Raw genomic sequence first — 25512 nt, forward strand, 5'->3', positions numbered from 1 at the left:
TATTTTATTCTGAATTTATAAAGAAGAAATGTTATCGCAAAATTTTTACACATTTTCTGAAAGAAATTCAGTGTGAACATTCCTTCTGTCATACAAGCTGTTTAAGTGCGTAAAGAAGGCTAAGACTTTACTCCAAATAAATGTAGTGGCACCTACTGACAGTCTTGAAGTCATTTATGTGGAATTAATCAACACCTGAAAAGGTGGCTTAACAGACCATAAAACTATTTTTCAGAGGAACCAATTATCATAGGATTTTCAATCAGGTGATATTATTATTATTATTATTGCTGGATCCAGTCTACAAATGTGTTCATATTAGTATTACATTTCATTTCAAGTTGGTGCCTTATGAAAAATCTGAAAACAGCATTTGTATGTGGTCCAAGATTATTTAGATTTATATCAAGTTTGGATTAACTATGAGCAGAAGAGAGTTAGAATTGCATCTGAGTTACTGTAGTGATATGATTAGATATTTTGATGTCTTTACAAGTCAATGTTTGCAAGTTGTGCAGGTTGAGAAAAAGAAGATTACAAAATACAAGTTGTATTTCACAGATTTACAATTTACAATTGTGTACAGATTGTAAAATGCAGTCAGAGTTTTGGTGGCTGTTTGATTCAGTCTTTATAAAAGCATATGTATATGCAGCAGGCAAAAGCTGTTGAAGAACTGGTATATCTGAAAAGTTCAATTGAGCATAAGAAATTTTTTCTAAAGAAAGAATTCCAGAATGCTTGTTATGTTGGTAGTATTGTGTGGTGATGGACAGAGCATGGGGAGAAAATCAGTTACCACTTTATCAGTGTTATTTGTCTAATTTTCAGATTATGTTTTTCCATGCACTACACTTCTGGGATATTTGAATAGCAGACATTAAGAATTTTTATAATTTAAGACAGGTAGTGTTCCCTGACCTTTGAAAACAAGTTTTAGTACATTAATGTGCTTTTTTTTAATCTCTGACAGACTTGAAATGTAATTCCTTATGATTATTTATATTTTAAATGAAGCCTCTGGTGTTTTGGCAGTCTCAATCTTCTACTCTATATAATGTGATTAGAAAATAGGTCAGGCACTACTGCACTGAGAATGCAGTGTTGGTACTCTGTGGTTTTTTTCCCTTGAATAATTGTATTTAGTAAATAGTTTTTTATTTGACATCACTTACACAAATGCATGTAAATAAAAAAAATAGGAAACATGGATAGTTCTCCAAATTGATGACTGAATATAATTTTGAAAAGATTAAAAATAATTCAGACCAGTTTTTTAAAAATTAAAATATGTGAAATCCCATAGGTAGTATGGGGTTCTGTTTTGTTTCTGAGAATTCTCCTGTACTGGTTGCAGCTGACACTTTGGATATGTATGGGTGCTAGTGGGAATGCCAGTTGCAGGATCAGGATCTAAGTTAGGGGTGCAAAGCAGGATCAGTAAGTCCTTTGAATACAGAAGGACTGAATTATACTAGCAGCAGCACGTGACACCCTGTGAGCCCTTTAGTTTATTACACTGTTTTGAAAAGTGCAGTCTGCTTGTGCTTTAAATAGTACATGTGCACATGAAATGGTGTATATTTGTAAATTAAAACATGAACACCAAGTGTTGGTATGCTCAGATTGCATTAGGATATAAAAATCACAGACAATTACAAAATTTCTTTGATCTTGTTTTCTGAATAGGCTGCTTTTTGGAGCCTTTAACTATGTTTGTGCTAGGAATGCCTTATTATTTCATTGAAGAGCATAGTAATCACTGTTTTTACTAAAATTATTATTGGGATTTTTTAGTCAATTTGTTATGAGAAGTGGCTAGCTCTCTGATTAGAGCAGTTACAGACAAAATGTGTCCTGTAACAACTTTGTTTCCTCTAAGCTTTGATACTGATCATTTTATAAACTATAGGTAAAAAGTTATGCTTCATGTTTTAGTTTACCATCCAAATATCTTTTATAACATTTCTTCTGTAGAAATGTCTGTGTTGTGTGATAGCCCCTCATCTTTCTGTGGTTTCACATGATTGGGCACACATTGCGACTTCTGTCTTTCTGTGGTTTGCTGCTGCTCTTCAGAAAAAGAAGAGTGTGAGAGTCTTAAGTAAAATGTATTTGCTCTACTAAATATTTAATCTATATTAGCGTTGATATGGTAAGACTTAGTTTTACAAAGGTTGTCCCTAAATTCTCCAGCAGAGAATTCAGATGTTGTGCATCTGCAGAATTCAACTCTTGCTACCTACTTCCAAATGAAATAGTGTAAACTTAATATTTGACATAAAAGGAGTTAAATAAGAACCTAGTACCTTCAAAGATGTTTTAAACTCAGTAAGTTTTAAACTCATCTGTCATTTCCCCTTAATGATATGTCACACCAATTTTGAGAGGAAAAGGCTTTGACAGCATTATGTGAGGTTTTGACTTGCAACTTACACAGTCCTGTTTTATTCATAGCCTTATTATTGTACAAAATACTTTGAGTTTTTCAGTTCCTTCACTTTTAAATAAATGAATAGATCTTAGATCAGTGGTACTCGTGGGCCATGGTCACAGTGAGAATCACATGCAGAAAGCAATCAAGTTTTGCTGGCATGGAGCTCTATGACAGCTGTAAACCAGTGTAAATTAGACAGCATGAACCTATATGCTAATGCAAATAAACTGCTTCCCATACTTGAATTAGCTTATTAGATGTGTTTGGGTTTTTTTGTGCTTTGTAGCATGTAAAGTTCCGTGTCCCAAAGTAAAACTTTTCTATCTATGAAGAAGAAAACTGGATTCCCAAGGGGAATTTTTACAGGTTAAGATCCATATATTGTGGCACAGTGGAATTAAAGTTAAGGCAAATACTTCATCATATGGCAATATTAGTATTTATAATCCTTGGTAAAATTTGTCTTGTTCTAAAGAAGCACTGCATAAACCACAGTCAATTTAAACTAGAAAATGGTGATACAAAGCAAGTCTGATTATTTAGATAATGATCACATTTGACATTCTTTCCCTGATGTGGCCCACTCAAAACTGTATTCTGACATTTTTGTTACTGGGTTGTCAAATCACCCAGTCTCCAAGCCTGCCATGTGTAAGAAGAAAGGCTTTTAGCTCAGTTCTGTGACTCTTTTTTTCAGCATCTGAATACCATATAGTCTTGACTATGCTTTGATTTTGCAAAACCTCCTAGTTGCAAATAGCACTTCAGTTTTCTTATGGCTGCCAAGTGTCATACATTTTTGCATAACTATTACAAACTCAGCAGCTCTCTCATCTGCCTGTTTTTCATCTTGATTTATAAACATCCAGCTGAGTTGTGAACAGACTGATGTTAAGTTTCTTGGTTATTAAATTTTTGCATGTTGCTTTGATGCCAGCCAAAAGAAGAAAGATATTACCTCTGATCTTGCTTCTGATGTTTGCAGCCATTAAGGAATGACATGGGGAAGCTAGTGGAAAAGATTTAGTGGAGAACTTCAATGCCAATGAGAATGGAAATATCAAATATTAGCTTAAGGTTTTCCATTGCTTTTTGTCCCACTCTGTTCCTTTCCCAAGGCATCTAGATTATTCTGCTGACGATAAGCTGCATTTTCCCCAAGCAGAAGAGGCAGCTGTACTTTGGTCTCAGAAGAGCACTGAAATGGAAAGCAAACATTGTATGTCTGATATTGATAAATTTGGGTTCTAATGCAAAATTGTGGAACAAAATAACATCTTGGGTGTAAAGGAGCATCTCGTTACTTTGTGAATTTCTTAATTATGGAACCACGTCACATGCAGGATGAAAGACCTTACCTTACTGCTCTATATTCTAAATGGTAGAAAAGCAACAATGTTCTTCTTTTAGCTTCTAATGGTAAGTTCAGCTTAATTCAAGAGGAATTTGGAAAGCAATAGCTTTTTTTTTTTTTAATTGGGCTTTTTGTGGCTTTTGGGGAAAAAATCAAAAGTCTGGCTGTTGTGGCAGAAAAGTAGTCTGAAAGATTAATGACTAAGTGTGTTTGCTTACATTTTGACAGGATCATGCTAAGAGGCCTTGGGGTTTGTTTTTCTAGAGAAGTGTTGGCACATCTGTAGCTTACATGCAGTGTAAATGCAGCTCACATTTTAGAATCACATCATGTGACAAGTAGTGGGGACATGCTGACACAGGAGCTCTTGGTTAATAGACATCCCCAGCTACTGAAGCAGCAGTGACATTCAGCAGGATGTTCCATCAAGTCTTGTTCAGGGAAGCTTCTGAACACTTTATCTTTCCAGGATATGTGCTGTGTACTATGTGGTTATTGTCAACATTTTGACATGCAGCTGGATAGGCTAAAAAGATTGTCCTTCTTTATGGTAGAGGTTTACTGATCTCCAGAAGTATTTCACAGAATCAGGAGTATTAAGTTTGGTGCTCTATTGAACATATTAAGCTCTAAGTTCTGCTAAAAAAGGGATGCACCTTTTCATCAGCTCTCATATGACTAATGCAGGGCAGAAAACCCAATTCTTTTCAGCCTCTTGATTGAACTACTATAGGCTTTTGAAAGCATTTTTGGTTCTTCAATTAAAAGGGATGAGTAACTAAGAATCTGTTACTTAGTGAAAGCATCTGTTTCAGTGGCTGATGCCTTTATCTGTTTTACACTTGTGTGTTTAGGAACTACTTTTCCCTTTCTCATGAGCAGAATTTATCCAGGTTGAATTTCTAATCCCCAGATTTTGTTATGCCTTTGTTTGCAAGTGTAAGAAGCAATTTGATGTCACAAATTCTTTCTTTTTTAACACAAATGATGTCCTTGTAACTTCCATAGCCTGTTCTTTTATTTCATTGCTTCCAAAGATTCTCACTCTGTATTTTCTTTTGGAATGAGGTTTCTGCAAGGCCTATCAGTAGTTTATTAACTTATTACTCTGGAGGAAGATCATGCTTGATGTTTGAATTTTTATTATTCATCATTGACTGTGGCTGTATTAGATTAGAGTTGTATGAAGTCAATACAGTAAGTAAACAGGAAAAAAAACTTTTACTATAATGTAATTGTCCTATTCATTTTCCAAGACAATTTTTATCTTACAAAGACATTTTGTTCGTTTGGATAAGACAAAAGATAACTTCTCACTTTGCTGTGTTTCTGGTTAATGTATTACCTTTGTAGTTAAAACTGAAGACTGCTTTATCCAGTGCTTATTAAAATGAGTCCATATATATATATATGTATAATTTCCTTGGAAGAGTGTATTGTTTTTGCAATTGACTCTTTTATCTTTCTGAAAGAAAAATCACCAATTACTTTTTATCTGTTTGACAGACAATCTTGCATGTATTTGACAGATAAGCTGTTCTTTTTCTTTCAAGGTACAATTCTCTCTTTTGTTCAAAATTGCATCAATTGTAAAAAAACTTAGAAATTACTGTATCTTTTTTCAAGCTTTCAAATGTAATATGTTACAAAAATCGTGAACATTTGTATTTATTACTGTATCTAAAACAAAGGAGTGCTGAGTATTTTCAAACTGTATTTGTTGTAATTGTCGATGTAATTATTTTATCTAGTTTAGAAAAGTTATTACTTCCAATTAGTTCTTAACTCCTGTTAAAATCTTTTGAGGTCAGTGTTCCGTGTATATCTTTAGCTTAAAAACCCCCAATTGCTGTGGGTATAGACTTCTCTGAACCGCTACTGTTGTGATAATTGAACCTCTAGGTGTTCATATAGCATAATTTTGAGAATGTTTGGTCTGTGATACTAAAATTACCTAAATTGGTGGGTTTGATTGTTTTTTACCTCTGAGCAGGAGCTATATAGTTGAAGTAGGATTAGTAATAATACTTAAGTCCATTGTGGTTTTGTTGATTTTGTTTGTTTGTTTTGTTGTTGTTGATTTTGTTTTTTTTCAGTAGAAATAAATGTAGTAACTACAGGGGCACGGGACCCTGAGTTGGCAATAATTTTGATGTGATTCAGCTTAGGCTTTCTCCTTATAATTATCTCCTCAAAGGAAACAAAATGTTTTTTATTTGAAAAAATGCCAAGTTTTATTAGAATAACAGTTAGGATAATTAACATTTTAAGTATTGCAAACTCAGTGAATAAGGAAGAAAGAAGAAAAGGAAATTTTTTTATTTTACCAAATTTTTCCCTGCCTACACTGTCATTGTGAGTCTGCTGTTGCTTCTACTTGGTTGCAGTTAATTCAGTGACTTTCAGCTGTGAACTGTGCAGTGCCCTCTGATCTGCTGGAAGATTTTCCTATCATGTCAAAGGTCAAACAGCCTGTTCCCTGCTCCTTGCTGCAATTTCTTTATTGGGTTGCAAGCTCCTGTAGTGGAATTTTCTTGACTGTCATACTGCACAGTTTCTTGAATTCTGGATCTCAGCATAGTCATGGTATCTCCAAGGAGTGCGAGTTGTCTCTCTTTCTCTAGGAGGCTGTACCTGATGTGATCATCTTAGAGAAGCATTAAATTGATTGGGAACAAGCAAGCAGAATGCCTTCTGCCCCCCTAATGCTGTCTCTCAGAAAGAATGGAGGGCACATTTGATGAAAAACTCAACATGAGGTGGCAGTGTGTACGCACAGCCCAGACAGCCAACTGAACCCTGGGACACATCAAAGAAGAGTGGCCAGCAGGTTGAGGGAAGTGATTCTCCCCCTCTACTCTGCCCTTGTGATGCTCCACTTGGAGTACTGTGTACAGTTGTGGTGTCCCCAACATAAGAAGGACATGAACTGTTGGAGCAAGTCCAGAGGAGGACCACAAAGTTGATAAGAGGACTGGAGCACCTCCCTTATGAGGACAGGCTGAGAAAGTTGGGACTGTCCATCCTGGAGAAGAGAAGGTTGCGTGGAAACCGTGTCGCAGTCTTCCAGTACCTGAAGGGGGCCTACTGGGAAGCCAGAGAGGGACTCTTCACCAGGAACTGTAGTGATAGGGAAAGGAGTAATGGATACAAATTGAAAGAGGGGAAATTTAGGTTAGGTGATAGGAAGAAATTTTTTGCTGTGAGTGAAGTTAGACACTGGAACAGATTGCTCAGGGGGGTTTTGGATGCCCCAACACTGGCAGTGTTCAAAGACAGGTTGGATAAGGCCTTGAGCAACCTGGTGCAGTGGGAGGTGTTCCTGCACTTGGCAGGAGAGTTGGGACTAGATGATCTGTAAGGTCCATTCCAACCACTTAACATTCTATAATTCTGAAGGTCTTACTACACTTCACAAAAGGCAGGCCTTGGAGCAATATGTTTGTTGTCTCTAATAAATGCTAAAATGAGTAAAGAAGAATTTTGTTTTGAGAGAGAATTTGTGGGTTTGGGTTAAGAAGTTATGAAGAGAGCTTATGTTTTTTTGCAATATAGCAGGAACTTTCTTGAAACTTTGGGAGTTGTATTCTTCTCCTATGGGATACTTTTAAAGAACTCTTCAATTTATCTGTATTTTGTTTTCTCCAAGTCTCCAGATTTGTACTTTCTCCAGTTACATTAGATGATTATTCTAGTGACTTTTAATATTTTGATTGCAAGAAAATTAATTTTCTTTACAAGGTTTCCTTAACATATTTATATTTTTTATAAATGATAACATATATGAAAGAATATACATGAATACACTTGTATTCATTTTATAAAAATTAAGGTTAAAAATAAACATTCTGTCCTGAATTTTTGTTTTTTATTTTTTTTTCAATGTGAAAGTTAGATTGGTATTTTGAACAGGGAGTAATGCTTGGAGATGGGGAAACAATTATTTGACAAAACTGCTAAATGACTGAATTGCTTTAATTGATTATGCAGATTTATGTCTTGCGTTCAAAATGTATAACATCTTTCAGCTGCAAATTTGATAGCATCTGTAAATATTAATGAATCAACTTCAAACACAGGTTTGAAGTTGGCAAATATTAACAAGGGAAATTGGGGCCTGGTGAGACTGACTTGTACAAGTCACTCATTAATTCAGTACAGACCCTAAAATATTCTTTGATTTAATTCTTTGATTGCTAGATCACATTGTATCTAAGCTAGATACAATGCAAGATGGTAGTTAAAAATATTCTGATTGAATGATTTATCTTTGTGGATAATCCATGATTAGTTAAATAACAAGCAGAAAATATGATACTTTAAAATTAAACATTAGATTCTTTCTCGCTGTTATGATACAAGAGAGTATCATAAGAGTAAATCAAAAGGAAGATTTTTTTTAGAATGTGAAATACTTTTGTTTGAATGTGAAATTAAAAGGACTTTCTTTTTTTCCTTCAGTTACTAATTTCACTGACTGCTGGAATAGTGGAATTGCATGTTAACCTCCAACCTCCATGATGCAGTTGTGTTTATTTCCTGCTGTTGTGGAGAGGGTAAGCTGTTCTTCATATGTTACAAGGTTATGATTTTAAAAAAATTACTGCTATTTATGTGAAAGATAAAGTATGTTGTACCATTTGCATGCTGTGCATTTTAGAATATTTTTTTTCACATCAAAATCTATAGAAGTGCCTTTATTTCATGGAATCACTTTATAGCTGACTTTGGAAAGTATCTCTGGAGATCTTCTGGTCCAACGCCACTGATCAAGTAGGATCAATTTGAGTGGGTTGCTCAGGTCTTTGCCCAACCTCCAGGGATGGAGACTTCACTAACTCTGTTTACTGGACTTGCACCAGTAAGACCATGTGATGTACTAAATATGAAGAATTTAGTACTTGTGGTCAGTGCAGGACAGTAGAAATATTTAAGAATATGTCCTTGTCAATGTTATTAAATTCTTAAAGAAGCCAGATAATGAGTAATTTAGTGAAGAACCTTAAATATCCCAAAATGATTTTGTTTGTGGCATTGTCAGCTAGAACCTTGTAGGGAGCCTACAGAAGTGTGCAAAGAACTAAGGTTATAAAGATATGATATAAAGCCAGGAGTATATATTTATTGGTGTCTGTTGAGTGTAAATGAGAGAAGCACGAGGAGATTCAGTACCAAAGGGAAAAATAAATGTAACTAGATGCAGTTGGATGAAGAGAAGACCTGGGTAATATTTACCAATTTGAACATAACAAGATAATGTAAAGGAATATAATAAAATACAAAATAATATTAGAAATTCTTTTGAGATGAAAGAGTTAAGACCTTGTTCATTAATGGTACCAAGATTATTATTCTGGATAAAAACTCAGCTATTTGTGGTAGTTAGGGATCACTGATAGAGGAGGAGACCTACAGAAAATAAGTGCGTACGTTCCTTAATTACTTTCCTACATGGTTCTGATTGAACTTAGACTTGTAAGGGAAATTACATTTACTATTCTCTCTTCAGTTTGTCTGCTACACACCTTCTTAAAAACTTGAAAAAAGCAGTAGCAACCTTGGTTTGGTGATTTCTGTCATGTCTTCACTAGTCGTCAGTCATTTTAGGGAATTTGTTGCTGCTACTTGGGTTACAAATACAGCAACTCTGAAACTGTTAATAAGATCTCTGTTTATATTCTACATGTGTTCATCCTGTTGACTTTATTTTGGTTGCATCAGTAAATACTGGCTTCCTAAAAGAAGAAGAAATTTGGCAATTAATCCAAAGTAATACCAGAATCTTCCCCTACATTCTTCTACTTTGAATGTTTTTTCTGTATTATAATATGTATTCTGCTAATGCTTCTAAATGAATCTTAAGATGACTCTTCTCAGGCTGTTAATCTTGCTTTTATACTCTAGCTTTTTAATTGCTCAACTTGCAGTAATTTACTTCCTTCATAATCTCTGTAAGTCGGAAAAGTCATCAAGCTTCCACACTCAGTGACAGAACCTCTCCAGCCAAATTTCAAGAAGGATAAATCACACTGCGTCTTTCTTCAAAGGTTGTTCTTGTTGGTTATGATTTATTTTCTAACCGAATTAAATTAGTGGGCCTGTAGCTTTCACATAGTTAAGGAAGTCCCTCAGTACCATCTCTTCCTGCCAGGGAGTTTTCTGTGATGAAGATCCAAAATTGTAGTCTTTGAAGACTTCAGTATTGAATAAATCTCCACTTGCAATGAAATTGAAAAGGGTGGTGAATTCCATTAACAAAATGTTAATTTGATAATAATCTGCAAATTGTGTCAGATGAGCAGGCCATATTTATTTATGTAAAATTATAAGGGAGCATATGAAGAGAAAATCACTCAAATTGCTCAGAGCAATCCATATAGATATCAAATTAGGCTTTACAGAAAGAAACAGTAGTAAAGAGGAAGTTGTGGATGTAGGAGTAAATACTAAGCAAGTTTCATGATTATATTTACTTATGTCCTGTACATGTGAATAAAAGTTAAGAAATAAAAAAGAAGTCATTTTATACACCAGTTATACATATGTAATACTACAAATTTTATGTGCTTGTTCCAGAAAAAAGGGGGAAATGGATAGTTTTTATGGGTAGAAAAAATATACCTGCAACAGTGAGTTTGAATAGGAAACTAAAGGAACTTCATTTTGGGTATTTTTAGAACACAGAACATTAATACATGCTCTGTGAATGGGTTTCTGTTCTCCAGTTGAAGAAAATAATAGATACAATTTGTATGTTAATAAAGGTAATTAAAAAGTTACAGATGAATGAAATACTTTCCAACTTGTTTCCAGTCAATAGTCTAAAAATGTTTGGAACTAAGTAGGATAAAGTCTCTTGGGATTGATGTATATGAATGCTAGAATTAGAAATAATTACCAGTCCTGACTTGATCACAGTAGTCTGCAAAGCATGAAGACAAATTTTGAAGAAATGAGAATTAACAAAGTAAAGGTAGATAGAAATGGAAAATTAGATAAATGCAACACAGATCTGTTGTCAAAGATTTTTTTTCTCTGTGTTATTCTGGGTTTACCTACTGTTTCAATGAGGTAAATTTCCTAATGAAAGGTAGTTTGGGAGAAACTGTGTATGTAAACTCCCTTTCAGCATTTCTTGGCACATAAAAAGTTTTGAGTATTGAGTGAGAGAAAAGGTAGATGAAAAGTGAAATCATTCATTGGAAAAAGAAGTAGCTAAAGGGATGAAGTGACAGGGACTTGTGCTAAAAGGAAGAGTATTAGCCTGGAGGAGACACCCTATTAGTGCGATGGATTGCTTGTGTTATTCATTTTGAGTGTTTTCAGTAGTGACAATGTCACAAAAATATAATAGATTATAATGAAATTTAGGTCACAAAGTAGAAGAGTGTTCTAGTGGGGGTCAGAAAAATGTACAATAATTTTTTATTTGGGATACTGGAGTGGTAGAATGGGATAAAATGTGATAACACAAAAGGATGAAGAATTTCTGTGTATAAGACAGGACCTTATAAATTTGGAGAGAGACAGATGCAAAAAGATTTGGTGGTATTATGTCCTTGTAAAATGGTTGCTGACTGCCAGAGTAATGTGGCCAGGGAAGACAAATCCTGTTCTAGGATATATTACAGGAGGCAGGTCCAAGAGAGAAAAGCAAGTATTTGTTTCATATGAGACACCAGCAACACCTTGTGTAACATATAGAATTCTGCTTCAAATACTCTCTTAAGTCTTCAAAAAGGATGCATTGCATACACTATGAATAATATTTGTAATGTTTGCTTATTTTTATCAAATGTTACAGAGGCTTGTTACCTGTTACTTTTGTCCTTTGATCCTTAGTTTTATTTTAATATCATAAAAGGATTATTTCGTTAGGTTCTAATCCTTTGTCAGAGATTGTGCCATCACATCATCATTATATGGAATTGGAAAGTTGTTTTAGTTTTCATTTTTGTTAGAGCACAACAGGCTCTAAGTACAGTAGCATGCTCTCCTAAGAAGATAATTTTTATGAGTGGAATCTTATAAATACTAACTTTACTTACTTAAATTTACTTTTAAGTGAAACTAACAAGGTTGGGAAGGTTCAATCTAAGTTGTATGTACAGTGTAACATGCTTTTTGAGTGTTTCAAATTTAGTGATAAGTCATTGTGATAGCTCTAAAGTGGAGTGAATTTCATGTTTCATATATCAAATTGTAGGTGATGAACATGCCATTAAATATAGAGCTGTATATGTTAGCTCTAGTGAGGTGTGAGTATTACTTAATGAGTAATTTTTTTTCTTTTCAACTTACATAAGGTATGCTTTTTTGATTGAATTTAGGTCAGTAGGTATTTGAGCCAGAAGGAGACTTGCTTAGTTCGTTTTCAATTTAATCTAAAATAACTTGAAACTGTACATTACTGAGAAAAATTGTACTGCTATTCTGGGGCCATAATTCTGAAGAGCAAGCAAACAGAAAGAGCATACAAAAGGAGAAGATCTCAACTGCATCACTGAATTTGTTACTGAAAGCATGTTTGGAATAGTAAGTTAATAAGGACCTTATTTAAGTCATGGGATATGTCCTTCTGTTTGAAATTAAGTATGGGGCTATTCAAGTTTCTAATTCGTAAGTACCTTTTAAAGCTTTAAAATAACTAGAAGGCTTTATGGAAGAAAGATGTGGAAAGGTAGTATGTATTTATGTTTTATTGATAAATCATTTATTCTATGGCAAAATAGCTTTGACATTTCTCATTAAGGTATTGGTGCTACACTTCAGTCTCTTTTTAGTTATAATTTTAATGAAGTTAATGTTCTCTTTACGGTTTCCTTTAGTCATTTTGTAAACACTTGCATTGAAGCAATGTTTTTAACCAAATTTTCCCTGATAATTTGGTAACAAAACATTTTCATGTTCTTACAATCAATTCTGGCTTATGTGTATAGTATGCACAATTTGATTTACCAATTAAGACTTGAAGCAGATCCTTATTTTTATGTAAATATTCTGTCTTCTCTTAATGGAGTCTAAATAAATTTGTGACACTAACCACATTTTCTGGGCTATGTATTTGGCAATAAATTCGGATGGTAGCTGGGCTCTTATAAATGGGAGATGATTTCCCTGAGAGATCAGATTGAAACACTCTTAACTGGGTATAGTGATAAATTTTAAAAGAAAATTAACATGAAAGATTGCTCTGGAGCTGTTGGGGGGAATAGAGGAATACATTCTTTTTCACTCTGTATATCCAGTGTAAGCCTTTTGAAAGAGATAAAGGAGATACTTTATTACATTATTTTAGAAAGTGATATTATTACAAATGTAGTCAGCTATTCTCAAGAGCCCCTAGAAGGGAAAATAATCTGAAATTGTGGGGAAGAAAATGTAAATTAGCTAATTGTCAATATACTATGTTTTGACATGCTTATGCACTGGAAAATGCAAGGGTATGGGTAAATCCAATCAAATGTAAGACAAGAACTTATGGTAAATCTCAGGGGATAACTAGTAAATTAAAATACATGGCTTCCTCTGGTAAAATAAAAGTAACATAGTGTTCTTAGAATAAGGATTCATCACTATATAATAACATAAATTTATAATAACACTAATCATTGCTATTTAAATATTATTCTGTCTTCCACTTAATAAAATATATTGATTGGTACTGCTCTCCTACATCTTTTAGGTTTGGTGGGTTCTTATTTAGATGCTTAGTGTCAGATGATGTTCATGACCATGTTTGGTATGATTCATGTCAGGTTTGAATTACTGCATTTGTTGGCTGCTGCTACAATTTTTTCTAACTTGAGGCTCATGTGTTCGGTCTTGGCAGTCCTGAGCTTAGTTTATAGTATGAAAACTCATAAGCAGCTGTAGAAAATTAGGGAAGTGTAAATATTGACATAACATCTTGACTTTCTGTCAGGCAGATATCTGTGGTATATGTCTGCATGTGGGGATCTTTCAGAAATCTGACACAAGCTATAAATTGAAGAGTTATAAAAATGTGATAATTTTTCCTTTTTGTTTCCCTATTTCAACTTTTATTTCTGCTAGTCTTTTGTGTATTATAATTTGATTTATGGACTGAAATAATGAATGGCAGAATCATAGAATGGTTTGGGCTGGAAGGGACCTTAAAGAACATGTTGTTCCAACCCTCTTACCACAGGCAGGGTTGCCACTGACTAGATCAGGCTGCTCAAAGTTGCATCCAACCCGGCTTTGAACTCTTCGAGGGATGGGGCATCCAGGGTTACTGGATGCCTCATCCCTGGAATGTCAAATACTTTGACATTTTGCATTCCCAGAACAGTATGAAATAGAAGAAATAATGTGAAAGCCACATTACAGTACAAAGTCAGTTGTTGAGATTTATTAGAACTCATGTATAATTAGATACACCACATTTGATGTACAGGCTGACTGTTTAATGTTAGTTCAGAATGTTCTTCCTATTTATTCAGCTAGTTTGGCATCTTTATTTTATATTTAACCATGACCTAACTTATAAAAAGATCAATGACATCAGCAGAGATTGATAGAAATCAGATAAAACCTGTGAGGACTTGGTTGCATTTAGCCCAATGATGAATTGGTGTTTTATAGAACTACCAATCACAGCTGAGTCCATTGCCGATAGCCTTCAAAGTTCATCTATACACAACTCTACACACTGATTAATTTTTTTCTTCATTAAACAACATCTTCATGACCTTATGATCATTGCTATCAGATTTTTTACCTCTTATTTTGCCTTGCTTTCCAAATGATTTATGAATATATCAAACTGTATGAACTCTACCATGGGTCGAGAGAGGTCCCGATCATTCTTTCAACTTAAACATAGTCTTACTGTACGTTTCATCTCTTTTAACTCATGATGAACTTTCTTCTTCCATGCGGCTTAGGTTTTTTGAAACATTTTGGGGACCTTGTTGAATGTCATTTGAAAATCCATGTTGACTAGATCAACAATTAGGATTGGTTCTCTCTTGCCGATGTGTTTGTTTATGCCTTCAAAAGACCTTCAATAAAGTTACGAGGCGCAATTTCTTTTTAAAAGCCATTTAGTACTTTTTTATTTTGATTACATGCATCCTAATGTCTGCAGATTTATTTCACCTTACAATAATTTCTGCCAGTTTGCCTGACATGAATATAATTTTTTTCTGCCCTGTAGCTGCAGGAATTCCTCCTGTAGCCCTTACAAATTATTCAGTTTAGTCTTTTAATTTTCCACTGCTTTGCTGCATGGTGATTATAAGTAAGATGTTACACACTACTGTTAATAATTAAACTACTGCATTCTTTAACTTCTTTAGAACTGCTGGAAGAGTACCATCTCTTCCTGATGACTTGTTACATTAATTTTGTGGATTTGTTTGATAGTCTGATCTGCTAGCACTGCTGTTTGAGACAGACCAACACTTCCTCTGGTAAAGAAGGTACCTGATTTGTGAGCCTACTTAAACTCATGTTTTATAAAAAACAGATTAAAAAAAAAGAAAGTCAATATTTTCCTTGCAAAGTACTCTATAAACAGTTCTTATATACTCTCATCATTTGTGGACCCTGGAGTCTCTAGTAAGCTATCTACTTTGGATAAAAGGTTTAGTATTAATTTTTATGTGGTTTATATACCAGAATTTAGTCTTATCTACCTAGTCACTTGACCATGCTTATAACTTTTTATTAGGATACTTTCTTTACTAATTATAACAGTCACCTTTACTTCTTGTTTTAATTAGAAACATGGTATCTTTTCCCGTGGTGTGAAGTCCATTTCTCTTTTAAAACAGTTCCCTTTCTTGAATTTAGTCACAGCTGTAGTGCAGTGTTTTTACTTTGTTTCTCCTAGGAGGCAGTCGTATCTGAGTATATTATGCAGAATGTTATAAAGCGGTCCTCCAGCAGAAACTTTCTGATCAAAGTTCCGCAAACTGCTTATGATTAAGTCAAGAATTTTTAACAGTAGTTTTTCTCTTAAGCAGTAACTTTATGGTGTCTGTAGCATCTGTTTAGTCTCTATCACAATTCCCAGTATAATATTTACCCAATCAGTAGAGGAATATTTAAAATCTCCTATTATTTTTTAATTTCCACTGCTGTCATAGGCTTTGTGATTTCACTTACCATGTTGCAACCACAGTCAAACATTTTCTGGGTGATTGTTAATATAGATATCAGAATGCACTTTCTCACTTAAACCTGAAATGTCAATCCATCAGAGTTTTATATTTATCATTCTGGCAAGTAACTAGGCTTGCTTTGCTTATACCCACAATCCGCTGTGGGTTGGGAATGGCTTATTCTGTTACATGCAATGTGGGTTCCATTTGCTTATGCAATGATCTGTGAAGATTATTGGGAAACCCACTGTTTTCCTGAAGGCAGTCCCATGCTTTTGCCAAGCTAAAGCAAAAGCTATATACAGCTTTCTTAGAGATCTTTAGAAAATGACGTGCCCTTAAAGTGGGCTTCTGACATTACTTTCAAAGAAAACTGATCTGCTTATAACTCCCCTTGTCACAGATACATTAGGTGGAAAAACCTGAGAGGTACTACAAATGTTTTCCATTTCATTTTCAACTTTCAATTCAAATAGTTGGTCTTGTGTACCATCTTATAAGTCATAAGTGAATTTTTTTTACCTCTTTCAAACGTATACAAACAACCCCCCTTCTAAAAGATAACTAGAGAAATTTGTGAGCATTTTCAATACTATGTTAATGTTATTGTATCTGGAAATGCATACTCCTAGAAATGCATACTCCAGGCATATCTCCATAAGTGGGTCAGTTTGGAAGTTACTGCAGTTTGGGAAGACTTTTCTCTAAACTTGAAATGAGTTGGAACAGGATAACTAAATGAAATTAAAAAGAAGCCAAGGTTAAAGAAGGATTAAACAGAAAAGAGTAATTTGAGAGAAGGTAGATGTGGATAGCATCTCAAAGGAAATACTGTGGATTTATAGATCTGAGACTTCAAAATATGGGTTATTTTGGAAATTGAATATGAATGATATATATATATGCCTTTTAAAAAAGGTAGGAATTTTATATTGCTGAGAAAGGAAGTGAAGGGAGAAGTACTTAAGATTTTAGACATGCTGTCAGTTAAAATCTGTTCTAGATAGAATGAGGAGATTCTTGCACTCATTAAATGATTTGCCAAGTAGAAAACGAGTTGAGGTGATTTTTCATTTTTTAAAATGCTGCAGTGTTTTTATATGAGAGATGATATTACCTTTTGATAATTTTTTTGCATTTTTATAGTTTAATAATAACTTATCAAAATGGGTTTGATAGTTTTAAAACAGTAGAGAAGTGTTTCTAAAACTTAGGTTTCTAAAGCCATGCCTGGTTTTCAAATACTTGCAAATAGCAGAATATGTTGTTACAATGGCTATAACTCCTTTGTTACAAAGTGGAAGTCATGGTAAAAATGGAGAAGAAAGTAAATAAAAGTAAAAAAAGTGAATATGTATTTGTAATTAAATAAAAGCCATTTGTTGATAGTAAAGGAGACTGTCAACTTTACCACAGAATGATTTTTGAACTATTTTAATGTATAAAAAGACACATAAATTAGTAAATATTTCTCTTATAAAAAGCAGCGTTTCTTCTGGGCATTTCAAATCCGGGATTAATTGCATATTCTTTGTCATTCATTCGTGAACTCAGCTGTTCTGTGGAAAGTTAAAAGCTTATTTCTTTGTCTCTGTGACAGAAAGTAATAACATTGTCTATTATCATTCCTGAATGTTAATGACAGTACATTTAGCTTAATTGCAATCCAATATATTTTTACATATCAGAATTATAATTTCAGATTTTTTTATTTTTTTCCCACAGAATATAAATGAAGAATGATGCAATATTAATGATTTCTATGTACAGCCTTATAAGAGTCTTCTTTAAGGAGTTGCAGTAAGATAAACACTGAAAATAATTTTTCTCTGGTACAATGTGGTGAAGCAGAGGAATTGAAATTGTCCACCTTTGTACAAGCTAAGGACTTAAAATGTTTGTTATTTTGTGAGCAGAAGCAGTTCTGGAGTGAATTGAACTTCTGAAAATGCGGCCATGGACTGGTTCCTGGCGTTGGATTATGCTTATCCTCTTTGCTTGGGGAACTTTACTCTTTTATATTGGTGGACACCTGGTACGAGACAGTGAGCACCCAGATCACTCTAGTCGTGAGTTATCCAAGATCCTCGCTAAACTTGAACGGTTAAAGCAGCAAAATGAAGACTTAAGGCGGATGGCAGAATCTCTCAGGTAGGATCTAAAAGTAATTAAAACTGTTCAGAAAATGGTTAAAAATGACATGTCAGAAATTAAATTGTAAGGGTTGTATGTGGGATTTTTTGTAAAATCATATTTAACATTTAGAAGTATTTAGAGTGTTTTAATCTGCGCTATAGTAGCTGAAAATATATTGCAGAGCCTTTAAACAAATAATGTACATTTAGTTCTGGTCTAATGTAGTTATTATTTAACAGTCATTATTTAGTGCTGTGCAAGTATTACTGTTACAATAACAGGTTCTATAGGTGATTCACCCCTCAATGCCAACTTCAAACAAATGCAATTATTATGATATTTGTACAACTTAGAACAACTAGTTCTTTACACTCTGCATGCAGTATCTGGAAGAGCTAATTTTAAAAACGCTGAAAACATTTGTACAACTTGCTGAAGATAAGCTGAAGATGAGCTGCAATAGATTGGTGCATTATATGAATTTTTTTATCTTTTGTTCCTTGCTGCTAAACTTGTAGAAATACTTGTAAAGTAGTAGGATCATCTCACTTTTTATAATTATTTATTAGATTGTAGATGGGTACATTTACAATTTATAGTGTTTTCTTTCACCTTTTCAGACAGACAGCTTTTAACATAGACTTATGATATCTCCTTTCTTAAGAACTTGAAAGGGAAAGCTGCTTAGGCAGATTGGACCTAAGTATGTGGACATCACCATGTGCAACATAAAAATCCTGATGGATCATGGGGACAAGAGCAGGTAGAGAAGGTAGGAAGGTAGAGAAGAGTAAAGCTCAGTACAAGATTTTTCAGAATGGGAGGGTAATGTTTATTTTAAAAATCTATAAATGAGCTGAATTCACTTATGTACTCACAAGCACCAGTAGATGCGTGTAGCACTGGTGTGGCCAGGATCACCTGCATTGTACATGGAGAGCAAGGGGCACTGAAAGTTGAGTCTTCATCATGTCCCTTGGTTGCTTCTTGCTTGGCAGGCAGAGACTGATTTTGGACTTGCCTTTTAATACTCTCTAGCAGCAGATGACATTTTGGATCTTCTGCCTTGATATTTTGCTTCATATTTCACAGGAAAAATTATAGAATTGTACAAATGTGTTTTCTTTACTAGGGTGTTGTAGGGTTCCAATCCTGTTTTTGTTACCTTATCTTTAAGTCAGTTTGTTTCCGCCGTTCATTTAATGAAATCACACGTACGGACTGTAGCAGTGAATTGAATACCTTTCCTCTTAACCCTGTCCTGATGTTTCTTCTGGTGCATTCTCTCTTTCATGAATAGCCAGGGCTATTTGATCTGGTAGGCTGGGTAGGCTTCCCTGCCTTGCGGAAATGTTTTCTCATTGCACTCTGTTCCTGGTTTCTGGAATGCACTGTAGATGTGGCTGCACGCTGACGAGACTTCTTAGCATAGGAAAATATCTTAGTTTTGAACATGTCATCACTGAAGAAATACCTCAGCATTCACGTGCTGCTCCCCAGAGGTGGAGAAATGCTGCTGACCCAAGTGCTCTCTGTGGGGAATCTCGGCTGGGGTGGGACCCCTGGTATGGAACAAGAAACTGGCTGAGAATGGAGGCCCTGGTCCTGACGACATACTGATGCATCCTGAGAGAGCAGAGGAGCAACAGGAGAAGAGGTGTCCCGTGGGAACAGGGAACACTGTCTCATGAGAACAAGGACTTGTTTTGAACAGAGTGACTGAGAAAAATATAAACATCAAAGGAAAACAGGGACAGGTGCACAGAAATGTTGTGAGAAAGTAGGACTGAGAAAGTCCAGAGAAAGTCCAGCTAAAATCTGCTTATTAGCTGTGAGAATTGTAGTTTGTGTATGTAAGCTGACCTATCTGTGTGGTATACGGGTACCAAAAGAGCTGTATTTAAGAGGCTGTAAATTGCAGCTCGTGGCTGCTGCTGCTTCATTTTTCTTTTCCAATAAACTTTCTTGCTGAATATTATGTCGTAGTCCGTCCCAACAACAACAGCTTTCTACAGTAAGAACAGATAATCTTCACCTTGAGTAATGTGGCCATAGATGGCTGAGTGGGCTGTAGTTTTCTATGATCAATTTATTAATAAATGATACCAACAGCATTGGCAAAGCCTGTAATATGTTTTTTTGACAAAATGGTGTAATGTAGAGTATGCTGATATGATGAAATTTAAGAAAGATCCTGTATTTGAATGAATGCAGTCTTTAGCTTTCTTAACCATTAGACAGCAATAGCGAACCTTAGGGTTTCTTGCTTCAGAGGGGATAATATTTGGCTTTGAATGTGAAGATTACTACCCTCTAGGCTTTCAGCCCCCCATGTTTGTCTGACTTGAATAAATGATAATATGTTGTATTGCACAGTCATTGAAATATAACCCGTTCAAGTTACACAGTGACTAGAAGAGAGTACATGATTTTACGGATGACAGGGTGCTCTTTTCCTCTCAAGACGGACGCAGTAGAGACGGGAGATGTTAAATAGAGGCTAAAGTATACTTTAGGCAGGGATGGTTTTTCTAGATACCTTTCTATAGTTCTTTCTATAGTTCCCTAACTTTATCTATATTCAAATAAATGTTATATTTTTGGTGGGCAAGTTTTATATAATAGGTTATACTGTTGATAATGATTTCTAAAAATAGAAACATTAGTTTATTTCTGATCTAACCATGTTAGAATAAAACATTTCAGCATTCCTTCTCTATGCTTCAGTTAGTTGCTTCAAGTTTCTAGAATTAGATTAGGTGATCCAAAACTGTGTTAACAGGATTTTGTTCAGCTTCTTTTTGTGAATATGTTGTTTAAAAATATTTGGGACCTTTGCTCAAAGTGATTGTATGTAACCCCGGGTGAATCTGAAATTCTTGCATGAGAAAGCCTAAATGATTTTAAATACCAGTTTGAACAGCCACACATTTCCAGCTTCAGTAGTTAGGGATCTCCAGGAATGAGCCAGTTTAAGACTGGAAGATTATCAGGCCTATTTTTTTGCTGGAAGTAATCTGAGATTGATGAAGTAGTAGACTTTGAGGGAAGTGATCTATGACAATATAGAGCCAAATTCATTATTTTTATTGTGCCAAATTCATGATATTGTTTTCATAGAAATGTCACAAATAGGTTTGAGAAATATTCTGGTCAACCTCCATTATTAAAGTATTAAATCATAAATGTGATACAGAATTTCATTGTCTCATTTCTTCGTTTGCCAGATAGAACAAGTTGTGTTGAAAATAGCTATTAGCTTTAAAATTATCCGACTTACTGTTTTATAGCAGTATGTCTATTTAAAATGGGGCATTAACCAACAGTCCATGGATTCAGTATCTGTGTCCTGGAAAAGGTCACTGCTCCTTTGAGCATACATTATAGAAACAAAACACTTATTAACTTCAGAAATTGAATTAGACAGCAAAGATTACTTTTGCTCTGGTTTACATCTTAAAGTGAAGACATAGTTTGGTTTAGGCTTTACTGATCAGAAACAGAAAGGCTGGAACTATTACTTGAATATGATTTAATTGCCAGAATTTTTGGTTTTGTACTGAAAACTCTATTTACTGATACCAGCTGTGAACTCTGAGTAGTTAAGGTGAGTCTCTACACCAGGGTAACTCATAAAGGTAAACCCTCTTGCAAAGTTGGATTTTGTTATACTGAGGTAAAATCTTGCTTTTGCTGCCCTGCTCCACTAAGATTTTACATCTAGAGAACAAAGCAGCACACCCTTTGTGGTTAAAATATACAATATATTATGGTATCCAACATGCTGGTGCATGAAATGAAGTGTATTTCAATTAAGAATCTAACTTAATGTTACTTGTGGAGGAGTTTAAACAAGATGAGAGTGCCTACCTGTAAAATTGTAACAATAAACAAACATCTGAGTAACTACACTAGTTTTGACTCTATTAGATAAAACTTTTGGATGATAAAAAGCTCCAAGTTAACAGAGTTTATCTTAGTGGGAAAAGAAGTTTCATGAATGGTAGAAAATTATTATAATATCTAGCTGTGCCAATAATAATAGCTAGTTAGGATAGGGAGGAAGGGATAGAAGGCAGGTATGGTTACAAGAATTAGTAGTTTAATGAAAGTATAAGTTGTTTTTTCATTTCCATTTTGAAGTTAGAGGAAATTGCTATTTCATCTTTAATTACATTGGGATGTTATTTATATGGTAAACTGTGTGTAAATACAATACCTTTCAATTGCTTGGAATTTCCCATTATTATGGGTTCCTGTGACTTCTCTGACATCCTTCTGATAAGTGTCAGTCCTCTAGGATGGCTGAAAACAGGAGCTGGGCTATGCTTATTTTCATTCAACCATCTATGAATGCCAACATACAACGACAAGAAGTGATCTTTCCACCCTGAGATTTGAATCCTCTTTTACTGCTAATTTATGTAGCAGCTTCCCAAAGACAACAACAGCAAAAAAAGAAAACCAAAAATGTGCCTTATGAAACACACCTTATGTGCATGCAAAACTAAACATTCAAAAGTTAAAAAATTTCATATATGCAAGAAAATTTAAAAAATATTAGCCCTTTTTTGCTCTATGATACTTAAATCATGTCTGATTTTTTAATTTTTCCCCTGGTTTCTTCTTTTCACACAGGATGCATGAGGAGTAGAATTTTAGGACAGGGAGAGATATTTTTTTGGGTTATTTTGGTTTGTGTTTCCCTCCCACCCCAAGCATTTTTGTGTTTGATTTCACAAAATACATCATGTTCTCTGATTTTATGATTTTTTTAAAAATTATTTCTAATTTATTACCAGTATTGGTTAAGAATAGTTCATATTTTTGTACGGATTTTTGGGGAGCGTATTTTGAGATACTTATTTTCTAATATGTACCTTTGCAATAGTGCAAGTTGGAACACTCACATCTGTTTGAAAAGTGCCTGAAATATAAAAAAAAAATCCTTTAGGAACTGAGTACACTTTTGTTGTGCACTCCTGATTACTTGTAATGACTTCAGGCACCACTTAGTTTTTATGGTGCATTTAAAAAGCCTTACATGAGAAGATACTGTAGTTTTTCTTTTGCCGATAAGATGCTTTGTAAAAACCTTACTTGTGGGCTGTAAAGAGGCACAGATGTATATTAGTGATGCAGAAGATAAATGGAATGAAAAGTGTTTTGTATTGTCTGAGTTTTTTAAATTACGTGCATGAATATTGTGGTATAATGAGATTTGGAGGTTACCACAGTCCTTGTATGTTCATAAACAATATTGTGTGAGTACAGCTGGGTTGATTTTAGAAGCAGTCTAGATTTCATTAGTGCAAAAAGTAATAAAACTGAGGCTTTTAGAGATTGTTTTACTATTCTATATCCAGTAGAACTGAATGAGCCCCTTCAAGAACACTTGAAGGTGTGTCTGTGTACCTACAGACACAGTAGGTCTCGCAGCAAAAAGGGAAATCTTTAGTACAATTTTTGTAGTTATTTAACTTTGTAGTTATTTAATTTTGTAGAAATTCCATAAGAGAGTAAGAATCAAAGCAAAGTATTACATTAAGTTTTTTCATCATTTGCCTGTAACACAGCTTGTAAAGTAGTTTTACTTAAAATTTTTATTTACTGTTAGGATTACGTTATGAAAGCTAAAGACTGTCTCTGTTGCATATAGGTGATATAAGGCTTTTAGGAGGAGGAGGGCTTAAAATGTCAGCTTTTGTAATGTCCTGTTTTCTTAGATGGAAACTGTGAAACTGTGTATGCCTTCATCCCTGTCCTGGGCTTCCTTTGTGTGTTGCTGGGTGGTAGTCAAATTTTTATATTTTATGGTACATTTGTGGAAGATAAGCCTGGCAGTATAGGAACCAGTAATTTCAGAGTTCTCTTCAGGGAAATAGAGAATCTTGTTAAATGTATTCGTATTGTGTACATATTACCAATCTCATTCAGACTATATTTGCTTCCTAGAGTCTATTAAATATTGCCTTTTGTATAACCTGCAATTCTTTTGATAAGTCTGATAACCTGTTTCTTAATCTGAATAAGACTATGTGTTATAAAGCAGAACAAGAGTGGAAAAGGGCAAAATGTAATCAAACAAATAAAACCAAACACAGGTATCTCTAGACATTGTTCTCATAGTTCTGAGTAGCTTGAGAAAGAAGAGATCAGAGTTTAATTTTGAAAGAGCACTACAGTTGCTTTAAAGTAGCAAGTGCTGGGGCTGGTATAGAATCCAAACTCCAGATCAATTGATCTTTACCAACTCTATTAAAAGTACATAATTCTGGGCAGTTACTGGGCCTGGTAAGCCTGTGGAAAACACTGAAAGGGTTTTGGATAGATGAATAGCTCTGGATTGATAAAAAGTTAAATATTCTTTTAAAGTGTGGTTTCCTATTACATGTATTTAAAGTATCTCAGGTTTGAAACTGAGGCTGTTGCAACGGATGAAGATAGCTGAACTATATGATGTGCACCTCTGCTCTTTTTGCTGTTTTTTGTACAATTCTGAATTAAGGGAAGGGACACATCTTCAATGGATATAAATCAGCACTAATTAGGACTGTGCTGATTTAAATTGATAATGGATGCTGCTTACTTTTTATTTGCAGATAACATTGAGTGTTCTCTTTCAGTTTTAGTTACTGAGGAGGTTTTATCTTAGGAGGGTGAAGTGACAACCTGTATTCTTTTTGCTTGTGTCAGTGGTCATTAATAATTGAATGTGATTTTCATCTTGGGAAAGAAAAAAAAGTGAAAGAAGAAAAGACAATCATAACATGGCTTTACTGAGTTATAAACCTTCTAACTTCATACAAAGATCTTGGGTATAAACAAAAGGAGAAAATAGTTGAGTGTGAACTTGTGAAATCTTACATTTTTCCTTTTACTGATAAATTAGGGTAACCTTTTAAATATCTTGGAAACAGAAAGAGGTTAAAATGGTTTTTATAATTTATGTTTTGTTTTAAATTATTTTTACAATTCTTTTACATAGTATGGCAGTTCTTCTAGCTAAATTGAATGTCACTATGATTAATTTTTAAGGGGTTCTTTTTGCCTTCAGAGATCCAGACTAGATATCACAACTTTGTCATTGCCCCTCTGTTACCTGAAGGTGAAGTGGCCTCAGTGGTATGGATTATTTTTCATGTCTTAAAATGTAGCTGGATTACTAAAGAAGGGACAAAGCAAGAAACAGGGCTTCTCTAGGATATAATTTTTTTAATGTTTAAAATTATACGGTAATATCTTCATTTGATGAGTTGATTATGGAAAAGATAATTTGTATTTACTATAAAATGGTAGGAAACAGCGTGCATCATCACACCAGTAAGTATTGAGAATTCAAATAAACCCACTACTCGGTGTATTAACTTGATTGCCCATTTAAGTGAATTATAATTGTGTTTATTTTCTGTTTATAACTGAATTTACAGTGTTGTCATAGCAATAAGTGAAGG

The 25512-nt window shown here is 34.3% G+C and overlaps 1 protein-coding gene across 7 annotated transcripts in view; it reads left to right on the forward strand.

Annotated features, from left to right (window-relative positions):
* FUT8 (fucosyltransferase 8) overlaps positions 1 to 25512 on the forward strand; it is a 112312-nt gene that overhangs the window by 38632 nt on the left and 48168 nt on the right. For 3 of the 7 annotated variants that reach the window (XM_017812877.1, XM_017812921.1, XM_017812883.1), the window contains exons 3-4: positions 8253 to 8347; positions 17648 to 18073. In XM_017812877.1, coding sequence (XP_017668366.1) covers positions 17871 to 18073 — 203 coding nt within the window. In that variant the 5' untranslated portion in view covers positions 8253 to 8347; positions 17648 to 17870. Of the gene's footprint in view, positions 1 to 2098; positions 2105 to 5325; positions 5345 to 8252; positions 8348 to 15115; positions 15239 to 17647; positions 18074 to 18750; positions 18831 to 25512 lie in introns of those variants that run through there. The other 4 variants (XM_017812893.1, XM_017812902.1, XM_017812912.1 and 1 more) reach the window with 4 other exon arrangements.

Source organism: Lepidothrix coronata, unplaced genomic scaffold (assembly GCF_001604755.1).
Source record: "Lepidothrix coronata isolate B3197 unplaced genomic scaffold, Lepidothrix_coronata-1.0 Scaffold1, whole genome shotgun sequence".
NCBI lineage: Eukaryota > Metazoa > Chordata > Aves > Passeriformes > Pipridae > Lepidothrix > Lepidothrix coronata.